This window comes from Morchella sextelata (genome assembly GCF_020137385.1).
Source record: "Morchella sextelata strain SCLS chromosome Unknown scls_7, whole genome shotgun sequence".
Taxonomy (NCBI): domain Eukaryota; kingdom Fungi; phylum Ascomycota; class Pezizomycetes; order Pezizales; family Morchellaceae; genus Morchella; species Morchella sextelata.
The window spans coordinates 305,990-328,894 of NW_025408622.1; the positions used below are offsets into that span (position 1 = coordinate 305,990).

The 22,905-nt window shown below is 54.8% G+C and overlaps 5 protein-coding genes across 5 annotated transcripts; 3 read left to right on the forward strand and 2 right to left on the reverse strand.

Moving 5' to 3' along the window:
* Nucleotides 1–1,538: 1,538 nt before the first annotated feature.
* On the forward strand, nucleotides 1,539–6,768 carry H6S33_011762 (uncharacterized protein; the record flags this gene model as incomplete). The annotated part of the gene is made up of 2 exons (XM_044843651.1): nucleotides 1,539–1,793; nucleotides 2,074–6,768. 2 exons carry the CDS (start codon nucleotides 1,539–1,541, stop codon nucleotides 6,766–6,768), a joined length of 4,950 nt encoding a protein of 1,649 aa, XP_044695430.1.
* Nucleotides 6,769–7,571: 803 nt separating this feature from the next.
* H6S33_011763 (uncharacterized protein) lies at nucleotides 7,572–11,506 on the reverse strand (the record flags this gene model as incomplete). Its single annotated transcript, XM_044843652.1, has 2 exons — nucleotides 7,572–8,177; nucleotides 8,237–11,506. 2 exons carry the CDS (start codon nucleotides 11,504–11,506, stop codon nucleotides 7,572–7,574), a joined length of 3,876 nt encoding a protein of 1,291 aa, XP_044695431.1.
* A 3,082-nt stretch (nucleotides 11,507–14,588) lies between these two features.
* On the reverse strand, nucleotides 14,589–15,607 carry H6S33_011764 (uncharacterized protein; the record flags this gene model as incomplete). Its single annotated transcript, XM_044843653.1, has 2 exons — nucleotides 14,589–15,392; nucleotides 15,470–15,607. 2 exons carry the CDS (start codon nucleotides 15,605–15,607, stop codon nucleotides 14,589–14,591), a joined length of 942 nt encoding a protein of 313 aa, XP_044695432.1.
* A 3,407-nt stretch (nucleotides 15,608–19,014) lies between these two features.
* H6S33_011765 (uncharacterized protein) lies at nucleotides 19,015–20,487 on the forward strand (the record flags this gene model as incomplete). The annotated part of the gene is made up of 4 exons (XM_044843654.1): nucleotides 19,015–19,143; nucleotides 19,225–19,680; nucleotides 19,743–20,099; nucleotides 20,170–20,487. 4 exons carry the CDS (start codon nucleotides 19,015–19,017, stop codon nucleotides 20,485–20,487), a joined length of 1,260 nt encoding a protein of 419 aa, XP_044695433.1.
* A 1,530-nt stretch (nucleotides 20,488–22,017) lies between these two features.
* Nucleotides 22,018–22,905, forward strand: H6S33_011766 (uncharacterized protein; the record flags this gene model as incomplete). Its single annotated transcript, XM_044843655.1, has 1 exon — nucleotides 22,018–22,905. The coding sequence occupies one exon, from the start codon at nucleotides 22,018–22,020 to the stop codon at nucleotides 22,903–22,905; it is 888 nt and encodes a 295-aa protein (XP_044695434.1).

Sequence of the window (22,905 nt, forward strand, 5' to 3'; positions counted from 1 at the left end):
GGTTGCGCTGCCTAGGGTGCAACGGGCATGTGTGGGCGGTTGGTCGTTGTGTGGTGGGACTGTGGTGGTGGGAGGAAGGGCTGGTGCCCTAGATGGAGATGCAGATTAGATTAGATAATCTTCTGACATCAGATTAGATTAGATTGTTAACCACTCATTGCTATGCAGGCCCCGGAACAACTAAGGGCGCCTCAGTAGGAAACAATGTTTCAATAATCCTTTAGTGGGTGGAACACGGATAAACCCCGAAACGGAGTTTTAAGCGAAAATGTAGGTCCTAGTTGCTTATTGGAAACCTCCGTTTTCATGGAGTTGACGTTGTTTTCGGGACCGGTTGCCAATTAACACGGCAAGTTTTCTCAGAACGGAGTTTCAGGTCTCCAAAACTCCGTCTTAGACTGCCCCTAAGCTTCGGTAGAATGCCCTATCCTCAGGCCCAAGGCCAGCCGTAACATCAAAACCACAAGAACGAGCAACTTTTCCACTTCCTAGGCCAGTATAGAACGATCAATACCAGCTGCAGATTAGCCTCATCCTTTTTACTACACCAGAGCTAGTAGTTCTAAGAACCGCGAATTCTCAACTTTGAAATTCTGTATAAAACAGCTTCTTTGGGATCGTCCCCATTTTGATTTAACTAAAGCACACCTACCTACCGCCCACCAAACATCTCACCGGCACCCCCGCCCGCCCCCCAATAACCACGGCCAGCCAGGCGGACACGAACAGCCACCTGCAGCCCAACAACTGTCAAAAGCGAATCTCTAAATAGTATAAGCCTCCTGATCGTTGTAATCACGAGGCATTTCTATTGGTCAGAACAGTCTACTGTATACAACAGATAGAAGCAAGATGAGTTTATGTACTTTGGCCAGCCATGTACTAGGCCACATCTGTATGTGTCTGTAGGTGTTTTGGTGCAGTACAGTTCCAGCGTGCGAAGTTGAGCGATCGGACAGGAAGAACTATTGGTTTGTTCCTGGTCATGTTATCCTGGGGAAGCATGGTTAATGTTCCATGAGCCCGGAAGTCCTTCAAACATTGTGGCGTTATTCGAATAGGTGTTTTAACACGTTATAGCGGTTACGTGGCTGGACTCGGTTTAGCATATGTGTTAGTTTCGTAGAGCCTATAACATTACGCTGCGGCACCATTATCATCATGCATATCTCCTGCATCCGAGCAAAACCTTCGATAGAGAAAATATCTCAAACGCCAATAGCCTGAAAGCGTGTGGGGTTCCTGTGGCTCTCTGCGGCAGAGAGTATTTCTAACCATTGAGAAGTTCTTCCGGCCGCCGATAACCTGAGGCGTAAAGGATCTCAAGAGAAGCATTCACGCACCGCCACAGCAGCACCGCCACAACCAGATGCCTAAGTAATCTCTCCAATCCCCCCCAGCAACAACAACAACAAACACCAAAAACTCGCGACTCCCAGCTTGACAAACCGTGCTAAAACCCGAGCAGCGCACCCCACATGTGAAGCCCTGATAGCTGCAACAACGAACAAACAAAACACAACTCGACAGAAAGCGAAATGTCGTCCAACGACAATGCAGCAGCAGCACCGGGGAAGCGGCGCTCCCGAAAGTCGATTGCAGTGATGCCGAATGCGGCCGCAACAAACAACAACGTACCGGAGGGAGGGAGCAAGGAGAGCACATCATTAGCATTGAAGCCGAAGAAGAAATCGAGGTCGAAGAGTCTGGGGCCGGGAGGACTGGACGCGAACGGTGGTGCGAGTGCGGAGAATGGGTTGAAGAGTGGCAGTGGGAATGGGAGGAGGGAATCTGTATGTTTTTTTCTTTTCTTTTTCTTTTTCTTTCTTGCTTTTGGTGCGGCGGGAGGCTGCTGGACTGGATTGTTTGTCTAAGTATCGCCCTACTGCTGCCTCTTGGTTCTTTCTATGCACAAATAGCTATGTCTACATCTGCCCTTCTCCGTCCAAACATCTCCTCTGCTTCTACACTGCACTACACTACCCCACACTCCCGCAGCTTCACTTACGGTGGATTGATTGATTGCATCTTCTACAGCTCTAATCCAGAAAGCTAACCTCCTCACCACCACAGCTCGCCCCCGCAGCCACCGTAAAATCAATCCTCAAACCCACCCTCCCCATCTCCCCCCTCAAGCCCATCCCCGCGCACCGCACGCGCTCCAGCCGTGCCCCCCTTCCCCCCTTCACCATGGCGCCCACACACACCGCCGCAGGCCCCTCTAGCAAACCGCCCAAAACACCCGCCACCACCACCCCCTCCTCTTCCGCCAGCGCCCTTAACTTCAACCCCCCACCCCCCACCACCACCGTCCCCATCCGCACCGAAGAGGAGCAGCAGCGCCGAGCCGAGATCCTCGCCGCCCGTGCTGCCCGCCGCCAGTCAATGGGCAACCGCCGCGTCTCGTTTGCGCCAGAGGCTACCCTCCACACGTGGGACGTCATCGAGTACTACCCGGGCACAACTGGCACGCCCGGCTCATCGAGCAGCGGCAGCAGCAACGCCAGCACCCCCGCCAACAGGGGGCCCGGGAATCTCAGCACTATCGAAGCAACGCCTACAGAGACGTCGCTCGCAGCAGACGACACGCCGGTGCGGCTACCGGAGGCGCTGGGCGGCGGTGGGCAGGACCCAGTAACACCCATGGGCGCGGCCCAGCAGAAGAGGAATTTCGAGTCGCCGGTGTTTTCGTCGTCGCCGTTCTCGTCCAGCCCCGAGAGTGCGTTTGGGGGGATTGTGCAGGGAGACGACGGTAGTGAGCTGGACTCGGAGTCGGAGTCGGGCTCGGAGGACGATGATGATGAGCCTGGCGTGGGGGATCGCACGTTCATGACTATGGGCGGGGATGAGACGATGGGGGAGCTGACGATGGACATTGCAGACGACGAGGTGACGGGCGCTGGGTTTGGGGCCTTCGGGAAGCGCAAGGCGTGGAAATTGGAGGGCAGCACTGAGACCGTCGAGGACCCTACGGGCGACGATGATGAAGGCGAACAGAAAGCTGCAACAACAACAGCAACACCGAAAGAAGACGAAGAAGAAGAAGGAGGGGAAATGACGATGGAGATGACACGCGCCGTGGGCGGGGTTCTTCCTGCGGTGGTTGAGTATCCGGCGCTGCCGGTGTCGAAGGAGGACGCTAACCAAGAAGAAGATGATGGCGGTGAAATGACGATGGATATGACTCGCGCCATTGGCGGTGTTCTCCCACCGACGTTCAGCAACCCGTATGTCGAGAAGGAGAAGGAGGAGGAGGAGGACGCGGGCATGGATATGACCATGGACATGACCCGCCCCGTCGGCGGGATTCTGTCCAGCGCCGCCAACGCTCTACAACGTGCCACACGGAAATCACTTGGCTTCCTCACCTCCGCACCTTCGGCCCCCCCAGCAGCTGCGCCGGCGGCCGACGAAGACGGAATGACGATGGACATGACCGTTGCCCTCGGCGGCATCCTCTCCAAGGCCCCCGAGACCGAACCAGAGCCACCGTCCTCGCCGATGGGTGGGGATATGACAATGGATATGGATATGACACGGCCCATCGGCGGCATCATCTCTGCTGCGCCTGCTAAGCCTGCTGCGCGCTTTGCATCGTCGTCGCCTGCGAGCTCTGATGCGGAGAACGAGGAGATGACGATGGAGTTTACGTCTGTGATTGGCGGGATCATCGGGGAGGGGGCCAAGACTGGTGGGCGGAGAAGCTCACTGGCCAGAGGTGGCGGCGCAGGGAAGCTCATGAGCGGCGCGGAATGGGCGAAACAGCAGGAGGCGCAGAAGAACGGGGATAAGGAGAACAAGGAAGATGAGGATGAGGATGAGGATGAAGAAGATGGCGAGGGAGGTGGAGATATGGACTTTACGGTGGCAGTGGGCGGGATAATCTCTAAACAGGCTGAAGCACCACCGGCATCGACATTCCCGGGCAAGGACACGGGCGTGAACGAAGACAGCGACGACGAGGATGACGATGGCGATGTGGACATGGACGGCGTCACGATGGACATCACGACTGCCATTGGCTCAATCCTGCCCTCCAAAACCGATACCCAGGACGAGTGGACACCCGCGTCGATTCCTGCGACGGCCGAGGAGGAGGCCAAGGACATCACTTCGTCGCCCACGCCGGCCAAGCGCGGCGGGAGAAGCAGGAGGAGCAGCAGTGCTACGAGTACCGCTTCACCGCGAGTCACCCGCAGTGCCCGAAAGACGCCCGATGCGCCGCCGCACGCCGAAGAAAAGAAGGCCGCCGAGAGCACCCCCGAAGCCAAAGCAGAGACTCCCGTCCAGAAGCGGCAGACACCGACCAGGAAGGCAGCGACACCAAAATCGAAGAGCGCAACACCAAAGAACCAAGGCAAGAAGCCCGCCGAAACACCCACACCCAAAACCGAAACTCCCGCCCTAGCCGAACCTGCAAAGCCCGACTTCGTCTTCGCGACCCCTCAGAAGAAGACACCCGCTCCCTTCTCGCAGCCGCAGACACCGCCGGGGCAGGCCACACCCGCCATCCCCCCGCGCCCAAAAACACCCAGTAAGCACACGCCAATGATCCAGACGCCGCTGCGCCAAGTCACGACCCACGGCTTCTCCCTCAGCACCAAGAAGCCCAACACCTTCCCGACGTCGCCGTCGCCCGCCAACCGCATCACCACCCCGCGCACCGACGCCCCAGGCTCACCAAGCACCACCAAGGGCGTCGGCATCAACAAGCTCGGCCTGGGCTCACCGCGCGTCGCCGCGAAGCTCTCGGCCAGAAAGAGCCTCACCGAGACCACGCTCCCCTTCTCGCCCCTCGCGGTCCCGAAGGACCTCCTGAAGGCCAGCAAAGCCGACGACGCCGCAGACCGCGAAGAGGAGCAGAAGGAGCGCGAGCAGGAGCTCGAGCGCCGCAAGGGCCTCGACCTCAAGAGCCGCATCGACCTGCTGACGCCGCGCAAGGCGGCGAGAAAGAGCCTTGCGTATGGTGCGCTGCTGCAGGGGAAGCGGGAGAGGGATGAGGACGTGACGGGGAGCTATCTTGGTGGTGGGAAGCGGCGGAAGAGCTTTGAGGCTGCGACGACGACGCCGGCGAGGAGGAACTTTGACTTTGATAAGGCGCCGAGTCTGCCGACGCCGGGGCAGGGAAGGACGCCCAGGAAGAAGGCTGTCACGATTGCGGCGGAGCCGGTGGTGGCTAGTAGTCCGATGGCGCCGCCGCCGCCGCCGCTGAAGCCGGTGGTGGCAGATGAGAAGATGGAAGAGTCGTCCGAGGAGGAGATTGAAGAGCAGGAGGAGGAAGAGAGGATCACGCTGCAGCAGTTCTTGTCCATGACGAGTATCAGCTTCCTCGACGGGCTCACGACCACCAAGCGGCGGCAGACCGGCTTTCCAGGCCTCGAGCTGCGCCGTGGCGCGGGGCGCCGCAGCGACATGGGCGGCGGCGACGACGAGGAGGCCGAGGCGCCGATGGGCGACTGCGTGATTGCCGGCGCGTGCACCGTGCCCATGCTGGAGATGTTCCAGCACTCGTGCCGCGAGCTCAAGCAGTACATCAAGGAGGGCCGCGACATCGTGCGCGAGATCGAGCAGGACACGGCCGACGACAACCCGCCGCTGTTCCGCGAGTACCTCGACGCGCCGCCCGACATCAAGGTCATCATGGACACGCAGTTCAAGAACGTCAAGACGCACGCGCGCTTCCTCGCCAGGGGCATCTGGTACAAGTGGCGCCGCCAGCTCATGGAGGGCGTCAAGACCGCGCTCGAGAGCAACCTGCACGACATGAAGGGCGACGAGGCGGCGCTGGCGGCGGCCCAAGAAGCCGCAGAGGCCACGCTGCCGGCGCTGAAGGCGCGCTTCGAGGCGGCGGCGAGGACGGCCGCGAGGATGGAGGAGGCGAGGCGCCGCATCGAGAACGACGATAAGGAGCAGCTGACGCAGGCGCAGGAGGGGCTGAAGACCGTCACGCAGCGCATCGAGGAGGTCAAGCTGAGACTCGCGCAGCGCAGCAAGGAGCTTGCAGAAGTCAACACGCACATCGAGGCCAAGGGCGCGCGCAAGGCCGCGCTGCAGTCGGCAATCGACGAGGCGGAGCGCGTGAAGGAGCAGAATCGAGGCTGGAGCGAAGACGAGGTTGCGGGCTGGGCGGCGAGGGCCACGGCGCTCGAGAAGCAGTACGGATGGGCCGTTGTGGGCGTGCAGGGGGCCGTCGTGGAGCTCTCGTTCCTGCGGCAGCTGCGCGTGCTGTGGGATGCGACGGGCGCGCGGTCGGCGACGGTCGAGTACATGACTGCGGCGGTGCGGAAGCCGTCGGACCCGCTGCCGCTGGAGAGCACGGAGCGCGAGTTCTTCGTCGGCGCGCTGAACGCGCGGCTTGCGGGTGGGGCGGCGGGGCGGACGCTGAAGGGCGCGGTGGCGGAGGTTGATGCGTTCTGGCGGCGGTGCCTGGGCGTTGCGGAGGAGATTGAGCGGGTGCGGGGGTGGTACCCGGTGGTGGTGGTGCGGGAGGCGGAGGGGGAGGGGGAGGGGCGGTTGCTGGTGGCGATTAAGGTGCTGGTGGCGGAGGTGCGGAGTAAGGTTGTCATTGAGGTTGTTGTGGACGCGGACCTGGGCGTGAGTAGTGCGGCGAGGGTGGTGTATGGCGGCGTCAATGGGGAGGCGGTGGGCGAGTTTGTGGGGAAGATGCTGGGCGTGGAGGGCGCGTGGAGGGCCGTGGTGGATGGTGTGGTCGGCAGGTGTGTGGACGGGAGGAGGCGCGGTGGGGTGGGCGTGCCGACGAAGGCGTAGATTGATGTGGGTGTTTTTTGTGGTTTTTCTTCTCTTTTTTTTGTGACGGGTAGTTGGTTGTAGTTGTAGCTTGGGATAACTTTGTTCTACATTCTCCGTTTTTTCTTTTTTTTCTTTTTTACGATTAGTTTTTTAAAGAGTGTACGCTTTATGGGCTGTGATGGGGTTATGGATTATCCTGAGTCTTCTTTTTTTTTTTTACTCTTTTTTATTTTTGTTTTTGGTCCTCTGAGGATATGGAGGATGTGTGCGTGGGTACGGTGGTTATTTTGCGTTCGACTTTGAGTAGAGTAGTTGCTTGCTTGGTTGATTGCACTTCACACTTCAGTTAATTGATTTTCGATTATTTGTAATTGCTGGAAGAAATCGATTCGTGGCTAGCTGTACTCTGGAAAAGGAGGATGGTCTGTCTACATAGCTAGAGTAGGTGATGTATTCTTCGCTGTGGAGAACAGGAGGACTAGAATTTTGATGGCACGAGTGATCACCCGTGAAGAAGCCCACCAGTCCAGTACTAGAGCACATATAATCCGTCACGGGATATCACTCGCTTCGAGCGACGGTGCTACATAGTATTTCTGGACCTTGTTACATGATGAGCACAACACATGTATGTATTTAAATTATAATCTTAGATGCCTGAAAAAGGTATCCAGTGGACACTAGAGCAGCCATCGTGGCAGGCCGGGAAAAGAACAAAACCTTGTGGCTCACGATTAAACCAGAAACATGAGCAACACAAAAAAATTATAATACAAGTACTTCTATAACAACATTCTGCCAACCGGGTACACCAGCCACTACTAAATCTTCGCCGCCCTCCGCCGTCTCTTCGGCGCGTTCTCCACCACCACTCCCCCCTCATCGTCATCCCGATACCCATCCTCGTCCTCGTCCGCCATATTCTTTCTCTTCGCCTTCGGCTTCGCTTTCGGCTTCGCCCGCTTCTGCCGCTTCGGCTTCGGCTCCACCGCCTCCTCCTCCTCGCCGCCGTCGCCGTCGCCGTCGTCCCCACCACCCTCTTCCTCCTCCTGTCCTTTCCGCTTCCGCACCGCCTGCTCATGCAGACTCAGCATGGCGCTCTCCAGCCGCTTACTCTTATTCTCGGCCCTCCGTCTGGGGGCGAACGCGCCGGCGCCGGTGCTGCCGTCAAAGAACTGCGTGATGTTGCTCTGCGTGCCCTCGGCCTGCTTGCGGTTCATGTCGCGGATGACAGGGACGAGCACCTCGTCGGTGCGCTCTTGCGACCAGCCGATGGTGGCCATGAGGAAGTCGCGGAGACCCTCGAGGTCGGGAACACCCCACTCGAACGGCGAGGGGTCCTTGTCGACTTCGGGGTTCAGGTAGGCTTCGTCTACCTCGGGCGCGGGGAACGAGGGCGGGAGGAAGATCTTGGTGGCGTTTTTGCGCTAAGGGTCGTTAGCTTTGTTCCACGGTGTTTGGTAGGGGATGGAGGGGGAGGACTTACGAATTTCTTCCTGAATTTGTTCTTTGCGTCGTCTGCGGGCTTGGAGGTGCCTTGCTGGACTGCGGTCCACCAGTCGCGAAACTTCACTAGGCCGTCTTCGCCGGAAAACTCAACCAGCAACTCCAGTGCTGTGACCGGGCCAACGCTGGGCAGCCCTTCCGTATAGTCGCTCCCGAGCAGGTGTGCGATCCGGATCAGGTTTCTTCTATCTAGACTAAACTCCTTCTCCAGATCACTTGCAAGGTAGCACTCAACAAACTTGGCCTGATTGAACATGTTCTTATACACTCTCGTGCCGCCAAACAGAAAGGTATCCGAATCATCCGTCACAATCCCATCCACAAGCCCGAGGTTTACGAGCTCGGCGCACTGTGCTTCAGCTTCCATGGGCGCAGTAATGTATGGTATTCCAAAGAGCTTAAGAAGCTGCTGGCATTCTTGAATCATGACTTGGGTGACTTCGTCGGCATCACGGCGATCTTTAGCTTGCTGTGCACGCAGTGATCTGAGCTCGCGCTCGTATTCCTCGCGGACCTGTTCCTGCGACTTGTTGTTCAGCTCGGCGGCGAACCGGGCGTGTTCTTCTGTCTCGGCGGCGAGGGATTGGAAGAGCTCTGCGTCTTCTTCGGGGTCTGAGTAGACGCTTTCTTCGTCCTCGAAAGGCGGCGTGGCATCGCGGAAATCCGGCTCTTCGAGGTCTGGAGGTGGGGGCGAGTCCCCTGGTGCCATTGCAGCATTTGGACGTGCCACATCGTGAGTCGAAGGTGCTGATGGCTCCGCCGTAGCCTCTTCGTAGTCACTATCTTCCCATTCCAATTCATGGTCACTGCCTTGAGCACCGCTGCTACCCACAGCAGATTCCCCGCCTTTCCTTGAACTGGCTTGTTCAGGGATAGTCTTTGGGGGTACAGCTCGAGCTTTATCAGCTATATCGCCCATCTTGCTCTTCCCGTTTGTAGGAAAGTCCAGCACCATCACATCATCCTCGTCTGAGCTTTCGATCAAAACTGCATCCTCTCTTTGCTTTTCAAGCGCTTCCCTTTCTTGCCTTTGCCTCTCCTCCCTTTCCTTCTTGATTCTCTCGTCATCTAGCCTTTTCTCGCGGGTATATTCCTCTTTCTCACGGTTCGCTTTCTGCATCTCTTCCTTGAGGTCCTTTGTCTCGCCGACGAACCACGGCGGGAGTGGCAGCGATGGTTCATCCGGATTCTCTCGTCCACATTCTTTCTCTTTCTGTTTTAATTTCGGCTCATCCGGATTAGGTTTTTCTTTCTTCTCTGGTTCCTTCTTCTTGGTCAAGAGACTTTTGCTTTTACTCAAATCCAACGACTCGAACGGGAGTAACCCGCCGAAGGGGTTCGAGGGGGTCGGCGCCGGAGCCATAAAGCTAGTAGCAGTGGTAGGAGCAGAGGCTCCGCTCCCCTGTCCTGGTTTGTTATACCCCGAATCACTTGGCTTCATATTCTGCATACGTCTTGACTCTTCCAGCGCTTTCTGGAGATCATCATCACCATTATCTGCGGGTTTCGGCAGAATCGGGACCAGCTCTCTTCGAATATATCGTCTTTCCACTGCTATGCCCTTGCCTTTGCCAATTATAGAATCGTCATCGTCATCGTCCTCCTCCTCCTCCTCCTCTTCATCTTCTTCCTCTTCCTCAGCGATATCACTGAGATCTCGGCCGATGAAGATATCGTTGGTTGAGAAGTCATCATTACTTATATGATGCGAGCTTGAACTCGAACTTGGTACTGCGAGTGACATTCGTATCGCTTCCTGTAGAACTTCGTCGTCGTGTGGGTATTGTCCTTCATACTCTTCCTCTTCATCGCTAAGGGTATTTGAGGTATGCTTCTGAGCGAACAATGGGTTGCTGTAGTAATCATCATCATCCTCTTCCTCATCTCCGCCCAGAAATAATGGGTTCGGGTTATGTGATATTGTAGCTGGGCTTTTGCCCTTTCCGAGAATTTTTGAGCGGGAATTGCCACTGCCAAAAGCTTCTTTCCGGCTCTCATATATCGCCCGTCGAAGCATTTGCGCCTCCGGATCTTCGAATGGATTGAAAGCTTCATCTCTTTCCTCCTCAGATCCTTCCTCCTTGTCCCACCCCACATGTATTTTGGGCAGTCTATTCAGCCCTTCAATTGGAACATCCTCAAAATCATCCTCATCGTCATCCATGGGATCGTCTTCCTCAAGCTTCTCTGTGGTGTCTACCACAATTGGTCTAGCCTGCTCACCCTCTCTATCTCCCTTCTGACCGACTACCCCTAGAGCCCAACCGCCTTCTACCCCATCGTTGCGTACAAGGACGTATTCCCTCCCTCGTTCACCAGCGACTCGGCTGATGTCGAGTGTGTTCACTTCATTGGCACCGTTGAGGTTCATGAGACGCTGTGTCAGCTCATTTCTTTCCTTGACTCTCTCGATCTGGAACTTTGAGAAGTCAAGGCGGTTGGGGAACATTGCGTCCAGCTGTTCTTTCGATAGACCCATCCGTAGGCGTGATCTGAGTCTAGCAGCATTAAGGATATTGTGGCGATCAGCTGGAGGGAGTGAGCAGAAGAAGGGCGAGTCAAAATCAATCTTGGAGAAGTCGTAGAGACTCATTTCCTCCCCGCCTCGAAATTGGCGTGCGTATTCCTCGAGCTCCTCTGTCGACATGATTCGAGGGTCGTTTGGCTGGCCCATGTTCTCTATTGATGTATCTAGATCTGGTAAATGGTAAGGGTCGGTTTTTCTAAACGCGCCCTGTCGATTCTTTTTGATTTGTTCTGGTGTTTGCATTAACTCGTCCACATAGACTACATCTTTTGGGATAACCTCCTCTTCTTCCTCTTCATGGTGCGTGACATCTGTCCATCCCTCTTCCTTGTCCTTGGCCCTCTTCTTTCTCCTCTCATTCTCCCTATCCGCCTCTCTTTGCACCTGCAAAGCTAGGATTCTTCCTGCAGTTCTTCTTGCATCCTCCTTCCTCCCTTCTCTCCTTGACTTTCTGCCAGCGATAGTCTGCCTCTTCAAGGCCGGCGCGCCTCCATCAAACACAAACACTGGTCTCACTCCATGAAACAGCAGCTTGCATATCCTTCTGAAGAACCCGATGATGTGAGAGTTCCGTAGCGCGTTCCCCTCGCGGTCACGGACAGCTTTGAGGAACTGGTAGATCCAGATGGAGGCGTCGACGGCGAGCCGTTTCCTAGCGAGCGTTTCGAGCTTAATAGGGCGGGCACACGGTTGGATTATGGTCCACAGGCCGGTGACACCCATTGCGAGAGGCGGTTAGGTAGAGACTGGTGGTGTTAGTTGGGGAGCAGAGCATGGCTGAGAGGGGGGGGAGTGGGGAGCTTACAAGGCTGGAGGTAAGGTCGCAGCGAGCTCCGGGAAGTCGCGTCGGGTCTGTGTGTTACGTTGCACAGACTGGCACAGACGGGGCGTGGGTTGGTACTGTCTCAAAAACCTAATAATATGGGGTATTGGGGGGGGGGGTTCACGAGCAAAACACAAAGAGCGTGATCATAGGGGAGCAAGGGGCACCGGGGGAAAAAAAAGGTAAGGTGAATGAGTGAAAAGAGTGAGATGGGGAAAATGTAATCAAATCAATTCGACCCTATTAATAACAATTTTATTTTTTTCGCAAGTTAGGTAGTGAGTTCTTTGTGACCGCGTCTGTCCACTCCATACAAGCACAGAGAGGTGTTGGTTCACGTCATCGACACTTGGCGCTGGGTAGATCTCCTTATCGTCATCGATTATCACTCGCGATGAATCGAGGGGTGAGGTGGGTTTCGAATTGGTCTGAGGTTTGGTTTTGAAGGAGAGTGTTTGTAGAGTTATAATCGAGTGTTTGAATGGGAGCCGGTCAAGATGGTTGAGCATCACATAAAATTGCACGTTAATTTATTAATGAGAGAACCGTGTCCAGAGTGGTTGGATTAAATACATTCCGCCTTGCAGCCAGGTCAGAAATGTGCCTTTTGCATTGAAATAAAGGAACGAATCCCATTTCTGCCTTGAAACACATACTGATTCGAAACTCGGACTGCGTCAAGGATTGGCCGTTTCAAAATGTGATAAACAGCCGGCAGACTTAATTAACTTTGTGAGATATATCTAACCCGGCAAGTTAGAGTTTGATGGTATTACCCTGACCCTGAAACGAGACTAGAGAAATTCTGCAGACCTTGACACATGCTGGTGAGTGAAGTCAACTTCAAAGATAACGATCACAGCCCAGGACAAAGCTCTCCTCCATCACAAGAGAGTCTTTAACAGTTATCACCCAATATAGGCCCTGCAAACGACTGTAATACCATGCACATCCTAGCCGTGATCTTTTGGATTCTATGCAGAGAGTCGCAGTTGGGCGGAGGGGTGCGGCTTTGATGACGTTGATGTTCCAAGATAACACATGTCAAGACACGTAGCTAATATGGATAGAGACATAAAGAATTCTTGGGATCATCCTTCCACCTTTTGGCCAATAGCGCTTTCATCTTTCAATCATCAGATACATTGAACGGCCCATGTTCCGCAGACCACTAGTCATGTTTTCGCTCGGGATATCGCCAACGGAGGAGTTTCTCTTACGTGGTAGGGCTGTAGGGGGTCGCTTGATGACTGTCTGCTGCCGCGAGTGACACCGACGATTGTTTGATCCTGTGAGTGATGACAATTGATAGTGCTTCTTCTCATAGATCTGGGTTAGCTTCACTGATCACTGATCTTTGATAGTCCCTCCCCACATTCATTTATCGACTCGGGTTCGAGACATTTACAATCTATCACCGCTCTTATCCACACATTCGATATATGCACCTGCAAACAGCACAGTTACCACGCCATATTAGTCTCTGGCATTGAGTTAGGGCTCTCACCTCACCTATTGGATTGAATCATGAAATTCATTGGCTTGATTGGCTGCCAATCAGAAGAGTTTTAGTTCTCACAAATTTCTCAACCCCGCATGCGCAGTTCCTCCTTGCAAAACCTGTCAGGGCGGTAGTCGATATTGGCAAGAATTTGTGCCGCTCTCTAGCCGCCAGGCACACAGAGTGTAACTGTCAATACCATGGTTCAAGCCAACCCGCAGCCAACGTGGCTGAGCAATCCAAGACTGGGCTGGTAGTAAGCACTCTATCTTTTCCCATCTCTAGGCTCCAAGATAGCCCCTCCCACACTTCTTAAAGCTAACCGAACCGATTACCTAGATCGCATTCCCGTCTCTATCTAGAGTAGAGAAGCAGCTGAGTCGCCCACCCCCTCATTCCTTATACCAAGCTGAAGAGCTGCACATATCCAACCCGCAAGTGCTGACAAAGGAAAATAACAAACAGAACCTCACGTAAGTCCGAGCCAAACCACGGCGCCTCAGTACTGCCATGCCAACCCCGCTAAACCTACCAATCGGCCGAGTGACGCCTCGTGATTGAACGACCATCTGCACAACACCCCTGTAGCCTTAAGCACAGTAACGCTGACACATATTTCTCAGCGTCAAATAGCCCCAATATCCGTCCATCCACACATTGGATAAGGTACTTCCTTCTGCAAACCAGGTTCATCCATAAGGTACATGTAGGTATCAACCGTCGAACGTATATAGCAAAACATCTCATGCTGTGACTCACTCGCTAAAGCGGTTTAGCCCGACTCTGCGGGCTAGGTATATATTCACAATCATTTCTTACTGTGCTTGTAGATATGTACTCTGCCGCACGCATCATGTACTTTATTCTGGAACGGTTCTCACCGTGCCCTCCTCAGCCTCTCAGCCGCACCGCACCGCACCGCACCGCACGGATACCGATACCATGCTGAAAGAAAGATTCTTCTTGTCATGATCGGGTGAGCGGTAAAAGTAAAAAGATAAACAGTAAAGCTGAAACTAGGGCTAAAACGGGCTTGCAAAATAACTGAGACACAAAAACGATCGCGGGTACTAAGTAAAGAGCACTAAGTTGTATTGAAGCCTTTATCTTACTATTTAGTAAAAAAAAAAAAAAAAAAGAAGTCGTAATAGACAGAAGAAGTATGTAGAACTCTGATATCAAAACCTTAGCGAAAGACCCAATATTCCCTCCCCACCCGACCGATATCCCGAAAAAAAGAACCCGATCATTCACACCGAGAGAAAAAAAAACCATCTCATGTAAAAAGTTAAGAAAATAACAAAAAGTAAAAAAAAAACACCATCCCAGTTGTAGATAGAAACCCAACCCAATTCAAACCACAGCTTTTTGAGCCCCTCCCCCCATCAACCAACCAACCACCCAACCACCCCAATCCGTAACTCAAAATAAAATAAAAAAATTTCATTCATTTCAAATCATTACCCCCCCAAACCCCTTATCTACGCATGTCTATACGGCTCAAAACCCGCCGCCTGCTGCTTCCCCACCGACGACATCGGCAGCGCCGACCCACTGCCACCCACATACGGCGCCGCAACCCTCTCATACTTGTGACCGCCGGAGCCCTTCGTCTTCCCATGGTCCGTCCTCATCACGCGGTCCCTCTTGCCCGAGCAGCAGCACGTCGAGAACATCCAAAACACGCTCGCGGCAAGCGCAAACGCCACGGCCAGCCACGTCAGCGTAAACATGTTGTTCCCCGTCGCGGCCACCAAGTTGAACTGGCTAAACGCCTTATCGTACACCGTGCGCATCGTGTAGTAGAGCGCGGTCGAAATGATGCTCCCCACCAACAAAAAGAAGAAAGACACATCCGCCAGGATGGTCGTAACACAGCTGCCCCATCTCGACAAGAGCCCGAACCAGCCGACGGCGAAGGTGACGACGCCCGTGACGAGGCCGAGCACGTACATTGCGGCCATGACCTTTGATGCGGCGCCGACGGCCTTGTTGACCTTCTGCACCGAGTCGGGGAAGTCGAGCTCGTCGGCGGTCATGCTGGCGTTGAGGATCTGGATGAGGTCGAAGCTGTAGGTGGCGCTGGGCTTGCCGCAGTCGGCCACGGTCCATTTGTCGTTTGCATCGATGGTGCCCGAGCAGTAGTTCCACAGCGAGGAGGTGTAGAAGTCGGCCAGGTTGAGGTCCTTGGCGGTGAGGTTGCCGAAGCCGGTTTTGACGCTGTTGTCGAAGAAGGAGGTGGGCAGGTCGACGTTCTCGCTGAGGGTTAGGTTGCGGGTGTCGATCTGTAAGGTGGTGGGTTAGTATGATGATTATGGGGGGAAATTGGAAAAAAGAAAGGAAAAGGGGGGGGGATGCGTACGGAGAAGAAGTAGAGGTTAGAGGCGAGGGTCGAGGACTTGTTTGTTCCGCCGACGAGCACGAGGACGGTGCACACCAGCGAGGCGAGCGTGCAGAGCATGGGCGTGAGGATACACGCGAAACGGCCGGCTTTACCCATTGTGACGGTTTTTGCTTTGGTTCAGTTACAGTGGGTAGTGAAACGAGAGAAAGGGAAAAAAAAATAAAAATAAAAGATCAATCAACTACTACGAGAGTGTGGGAAATGAGATCTGGAAAAAAAAAGAAGGGTGGAAGATACTTATATAAGGATGGGAACGGATGGGAAGAAGAAGCGGGGAGAGAGAGAAAGGGTAAGCAAGTTATGTATGCGGGCAAGGTAAGGTAGGTATTACCTATTGTAAGAAAAGAAAGAAGGGCATGGCATGGCATGCTCAGCCTCGCTGCTGCTCTCTCCCTCCGTGTATCTCTCGTCCCTATGTCCATGATGACTTTTGTTTGGTGGGATCGCATGGCTGATCCCTGCCCCTTCATGCAGGCAGGCGTCCCACACACTTTCTCTCCCACTTTTCCTCACTTTGGGGGGGGGGGGGGGGGGGGGCAGGCAGGCGCCCTCCTGGTCCCCATTCCGCCAAAGGCAAAGGCAGTGCAGCCATCACACATCGCCAAACCACAGAGGCGGCGGTGTGAGGTGTGGGTGTTGGGTTGCGACGACTTTCTGTGTGTGTCTTGTCTGTGTTTCTAAGAATAGCCCCCTCCCCCCCCCCCACCTACCCCAGGCAGGCAGGCAGGCTGTCATGTTATGGTTGAAGGGCCTGTGCTTCTCCCGTTTTCGAGATCATCGTTGAAGCTTCAACAACCCTTCTCTGGTGACAGTGGGTTCAGAGGCTGCGCGTACCGGTGGGTATGCCGACATCACCACCACCCTACTGGGCTGGTAATTTCGGGGAATATCCCTAGCTTCTTCAATCTAAATATCTCTATCATGTCGTCTTTCACTTTTAGGTACACACCCTACACGTGGGCGAGTAGGTATGTAGGCAGAACAGAACCAAACACTAATCCAACCCTCTCCCTGATCTTCCCCCCCCCCGAGCAGAGTAAGCACTAACTACATATATTTCCTCCCCAGCCAAGAGCGAAAGAAAAAAAAACCCCTCCTTCATGAGTTGTCAAAAAGGAAAAACTAAGAAAGGGAAGGAAAAAAAAAAAACCCTCAGCCCTACGGACTGGTGGTAATCGAGATTCAGCCTTCGGGCCAGTAAGACGCAGGTGTGGCTGGAGCGAATGGATGGGTAGGGAAGCTTAAATGTCTGCCGGGGCTTGGCTTGGAGGTATGGTGATGGTGGATTACGACGGTGATGAATTGGAATGTCCGTGATACATTAGTATACGGTACTTCAGCTGAAGACATGGTGTCTCCCGAGTAAGAACTAACGAGTCTAAATGTTTGTGTCGAGGAGGTACAATGTTTGTACCCTACCTACATGTCGTGAAGCTTTCTTTTCCGCCGGAGCAAACTGTCTTTGACGCGTACGCTTTCCCGTATCGCACCAAAAGTAGGATACGATACGATACATTCCCTAGGCCTCAGCCACAGCAGACACCCGCAACCATAGCCAGTGCCAAGGTATGTACCGAAAATACCCTCCCTCCCTCCCTCCCTCCCTCCCTCCCTAGGGCCCTACATAGCCCATGCAGACCCAAATCCCAAATCCCAAATCCCGAAGCCCAAAGCCTAAATTCTCATCCCCAGGCATCCTCTTCAGCCCTGCGCAGCGGGTTCTCTCGACGGAGGCTGAATTAACTCCAGGTTATCTAATATGTGTAATCCCGGGCATGTATACATGGGCATGGGGGTGGGCGGTGACAAAACGTCCTGGACGATCTGGGTCTGAGGGAGATTAGGTTGTGTGAAGGTGTGGGGGATTAATTTGGGGGGGAGGGGGCCTTGTTTCACGGGTGTGGTGATGTAACGATTGGCGGGTTGACCAGGGGTGGCGCCCGCCCGGGGGGGGGGGGGGGGGGGTGAAACGGTGGGAGATGATGATGCCGATGGGTTCGGTGTTGGGCGGGAAGACTTGATCTGTCTTTGGATACTGGTCGAGTCTAGAGTACGTAGATTGCAAACTATTATTTCAAGCTTTTCTCACTATAGCACTGATACCATAACTACTGTACTGCCCATAGCGTGTGTTGAGAAAATAGCAGTCGCCAAGTCACTGTCTCGGTACGGGACGAGATGCCGACTGACTCCCTCCCCCAGCTAGACTCGGAGCTGGGGCATCGATATGGTATGCGACTTGACCGTACCCCGAGATATCCGGACGGTGTGTGCGTACTACATTGTCCAAGTATTTCAGGCGCAGCCTCTAGCAATAATAAGTTATGTAGACAGTAAGAATCGGTGGTCCCGCGACAGTGACATGTACCGGCCGTTAGATGTCAATGTCCGAATCTGCATGAGGAGAGGCGAGTAGCTGGCCCGGGTGGGTGTCTCTGATGTGGTGGCGAGATCAACTGGGAGTGCGAGTAGGATTGAGGCGGTGATTGTCGTGGTTGGTAGCGTTTTATCGTGTGCGCCTTGAGAACTTGTGGAGTTGACCTGCAGATATACTCGTAATTTTTTGACGTTTCCGGACTGAACTGGGTCTGCATATGGGCGAAAATCGTGCAGAACAACCATATTTTGGTGGTATGCAGACCCAGTCCAGTCCGGAAACGCCAAAAAATTACGAGTAGACATACGCGGCTTTGTGTTTGTTCTCATGCACATATGGGTGCACCTGCTAGGTTTGTGTTTTTGATTTTTTAATACCATTAAAACCCGCAGCTATAGAGCACGTACATGTAGTTCTTATGTTCACAAGCGATTTTATTTCAAGTTTATCCTTAGAAGCTACTGGATCCAAGGTTGTTTATTCACCACTGCATTTCAGCGAGATCCCCAATATCTACTCCAGGGTGCCTGGATACAAAACCTTGGGATCGGCCAGAAACTGTAATGGGCTCTAATTCGATGTCTTGATACATACATGTACGCAAAGCCCAAAACATATAATATTTCCAGATGGAGAATTACCAATAGCCCGATGATTGCTTTTTCCCGGTATCTGTCTACCCGGACCCTTGCCAAGCACACGCACGTCTCTGGCTCTGGCTCTGCCTAGAGAAAATGTATGTAGAGAAGTGTAGTGATTGAGCGTGTTATTCCAACTAACTAGAGGGGAGAATACACCATACATGTATTTATACTAAAGAAAGGTAACACAAAAGATAGTAAATCATAGCCGTATACATGTAAGTAATAGAAAAACATGACTAATAAATAACAGAGAGAAAATGAGTCAGAGCACGTGACTCATGATGACAAATCAGAATCCTCCAATACCATGAAATGTGCTGAGCGTACTATTTCAAGACTGCCCATCCCCCTCCCGTTGACATTGGAGCCTTTCTCTCTCTCTCTGACTCCACGCCCGTTCAACACCACGACACCATACCATCACCATCACCACCACCACCACCAATATCCCACCATACCATACCATACCATACAATACCATCATGGTCACCGCTCGAATGTGCATCGGCGTCTCCTGCGCAAACGCCGCCGGCACGCTGCAGTGCCCCAACTGCCTCAAACTCGGCAAAGAATCCTTCTTCTGCTCACAAGACTGCTTCAAAACCAGCTGGGTACGTCCCCCCTCCCCCCCCCCCCGCTACCTGCTCCCCCGAACGCCGCTAACCCCCACCCGCACGTTCTCCACGCACCAGCCCACGCACAAAGCCGCCCACAAGAAACCCCCCGCAGGTAGCTCCTCCCCCTCCACCCGCACCCTCCTGCAGACCCTGCGAGACCTGCGCTTACCCACGCCGCCCACAGTAAGCGGCACCTACGACCCTTTCCCAAACTACCCGTACACCGGCGGCCTGCGCGCCACCTACCCGCTGGCGGCGCGCTTCCCGCTGACGCCCGACCGGCCGCTGCCAAAGACGATCGAGCGCCCCGAATATGCGCTCGACGGCATCCCGCGCAGGGAGAACGCGCACAACCGCACCAACCGCAGCAGCCGCACAATCACCCTCCTGAGCGCAGAGGAGTGCGAGGGCATGCGCAAGGTGTGCCGGCTGGCGAGGGAGGTGCTGGATATTGCGGCGGCCGCGGTGAAGCCGGGGGTCACGACGGATGAGATTGATGCTATTGTGCATCAGGCTTGTATTGACCGCGATGTACCGCTCCCCCCCATACTATATAGAAAAACCACTACTGCTACTAACACGCATAACACCAGTCCTACCCGTCCCCGCTCAACTACAACCACTTCCCCAAGTCCGTGTGCACATCCGTCAACGAGGTCATCTGCCACGGCATCCCCGACTCGCGCCCGCTCGCCGACGGCGACATCATCAACATCGACGTGACGCTCTACCACAACGGCTTACACGGCGACCTCAACGAAACATACTACGTCGGCGCCGCCGCGCTGGCCAACAAGGACACCGTGCGCGTCGTCGAGACGTCGCGCGAGTGCCTCGACGAGGCAATCAAGCTCGTCAAGCCGGGCATGCTGTTCAAGTCGCCCGGAGACCTCATCGAGAAGATTGCGAAGAAGAGGGGGTGCAGTGTCGTCAAGGCGTATTGCGGACACGTATTACCCCCCCCTTCCCCCCCCCCCCCCCACACACACACTCCCCGGCGCACGGCTAACACAGCACCAGGGCGTAAACCAACTCTTCCACTGCGCGCCCGACGTCCCCCACTACGCCAAGAACAAAGCCGTCGGCACGGCAAAGGTCGGCATGTGCTTCACCATCGAGCCCATGATCTCGCTGGGCACGTACCGCGACACGACGTGGCCCGACGACTGGACGGCCGTCACGACGGACGGGAAGATGAGCGCGCAGTTTGAGCACACGCTGCTGGTGACGGAGGATGGGGTTGAGGTGCTGACGGCGCGGACGGCGGACAGCCCGGGCGGCGCGGTGGAGGTCGAGGGGGGGAAGGTGAAGGTTGTGGATGGGAAGGTGGTGGCGTAGAGAGAGGGAGAGGGGGTAGATAGGGGGTGATGAAATAAATGGTTGTGGGTATGGCAGGTGGGTGGTGCGCGGGTGCTGCTGCTGGTGGTGTAGGTTATGTGTGTTATGTGACAGTGCGGTGCGACACGGACCTGGTGATACACTATCAATCAATTTCCCGAATTTAGGTCCCCGTAAGCAAGTATCCCCTCTACGTTAGTGTAAAGAAGCCCATCCCATCTATCCATCCACACCCAATTCACCGCCACCACGGCGCAGCCAAAAACACGTGATGTCCCGAAAACATGCACGCCGGTCATTACTCTTTACCCACACTACGCATACGTATGTTTTGATTTCTGGACAGTAGCCACCCTGAACTTGTATACCCCCCATATAGATAAATACATAGCTCCATTGCAGCTGTGTTATATACAACGGACTACTGTTACGTAGCTATAGCTTGATGAGTGCCCATCCCATCCCATCCTATCCCATCCTAGCTACGGGTTCAGGCTTTACGTGCATGTAGCTACGGCAGTGTTTCACCATCAGCGTAACCTCTGCTGAGGCTGTCCAGGCAGTGGCTTAGTGGTATGTACGAAAGCCGGCGAGGCCATCGGCGGGGAATGGAATATTGGCGGTGGACTTACTTGCCTACCCTGGCGGCAGGACTAGACGTACATGTTCGAGAGCGGAGCAGCGCAGAGTAGCGCAGAGTAGAGTGTGTGTGTGGATACATGGACCACGATTGCAGAGATATATGAAAGAAGACTGGTAACGTAGCTGCGGCTAGGTATATGTATTCCCTGTGCTGTGGGTACGTAGGGTCTAGGAAGAATCATTGCTGTGCCCCCCCTTTTCGGAGCTGTGGCTTTACTCTACGGATCGGTCGGTGGTGGAGAGGTGACTTGAGGCGTGGACAGCAACTCGCTGCTACAAATAGTAAAGATGTTGTTCTGGTCGAACCAAGAATCCAGTCTATCCTGGCTGACCACCATGGAGTGGTGAGTATACTCCTCTTTCTGCAAATAGCAGGATTGAGAAGTGGGATTTAGAAATGGAGCACATATTCTTGCCAGCAAGGCCATTATTGTAAAGCAAGGGGGGGTAACTACTCTCTTGGTGCTGCTTATTATCACGACGCGTGTGGCACCACGAGAAATAGAGACTGAACCTGCACTCTACTCCTTCGCAAAGAATCAAATTAAACCAAAGTCTGACACTTGATTTCCGATGTTTTGTCTGAATTATCACATGTGCATTCATCCACACGTAGCCAAGAAACGACCCTAGATTCCCGGCTAGTCCTCCCGGGGCCCAAATGTCTCGCTTATCGATAAGCCCGCCAATGACATCACGACCAGATTGCATCTCACTCAGACAGCTCAACACCACCAAGCTTCACCCCCAGCATCACGGTGGCGGGGGGGTCTCACACACTGTAGCCAGGGCCCAGTATATATAGCTCCACATACCCCGCAACTCCCCCCCCCCCCCCCAAACCCCCAAAACCACTCTCCATTCCCCCCAACTCCATCCCCACCCACAATGTCCGCCGCAAACTTCCGCCTCCGCGTCACCGCTGGCCCCACCTACGACCGCCGCACCCACACCCCCGTCCCCGTCAACACCTCCTCGCCACTCACAATCAGCACCCCCGCCTCCACAACCACACTGCACATCCGCTTCTCCTCCTACAAGAGCCCGCCCAGCCAGCCCCTCCCCCCGACCCACCCCTACTTCACGCACCCCACGCACGCCAAAGAGAAGGACCTCTACTCCTTCCAGCTCCTCTTCACGCCCGCCGCCGACATCAACGGCGCCGACCTCGTCTGGGGCAACGACTTTGACCGGCCCATCCGCGACCTGCTGCCCTACGGCTTCGGCGTCTTCTGGAACATCGGGAAGTGGATCGACCCCGGGCTCGAGGGCGACCTCTACGAAGACAAGCCCTGGGTGTGGGGGAGCGTCCTCAGCAGCATGAACGTCATCGCCGTTGCGCCGCCCGGCACTAGCACGCCGCAGGAGGCGGAGATCAGCGACGTTGTGCAGACGGAGATGCAGGTGCCCACCGCGGCCGAGGCCTGGGGCGGCGACACGGTGCTGGAGGAGGACATGGCGGCGGCGGCGGAGCCCGCGGGCATCCCGGTGGCGGCGGGGGCGAGGAAGAAGTTCTTCTTGGAGCGGGCCAAGAGGGAGTCGTTTACGTTCCGGAAGGGGTGGAGGTATGGGCTGGATTTCTTTGGGCCGTGGCTGGATTTTGCGAACTTTGAGATTCGCTTGCCGGGGTATGGGCTGAATCTGCTCAAGTATTGGGATGGGCAGCCGGTCAGGTATACGCTGAGGAATACGAGGACGGGGGAGGTGTATGCGTGTGTGTTGCTGGACTTTGTGGAGGTTGGGAAGAATGGGCTGGAGAAGGAGATTGTGAGATGA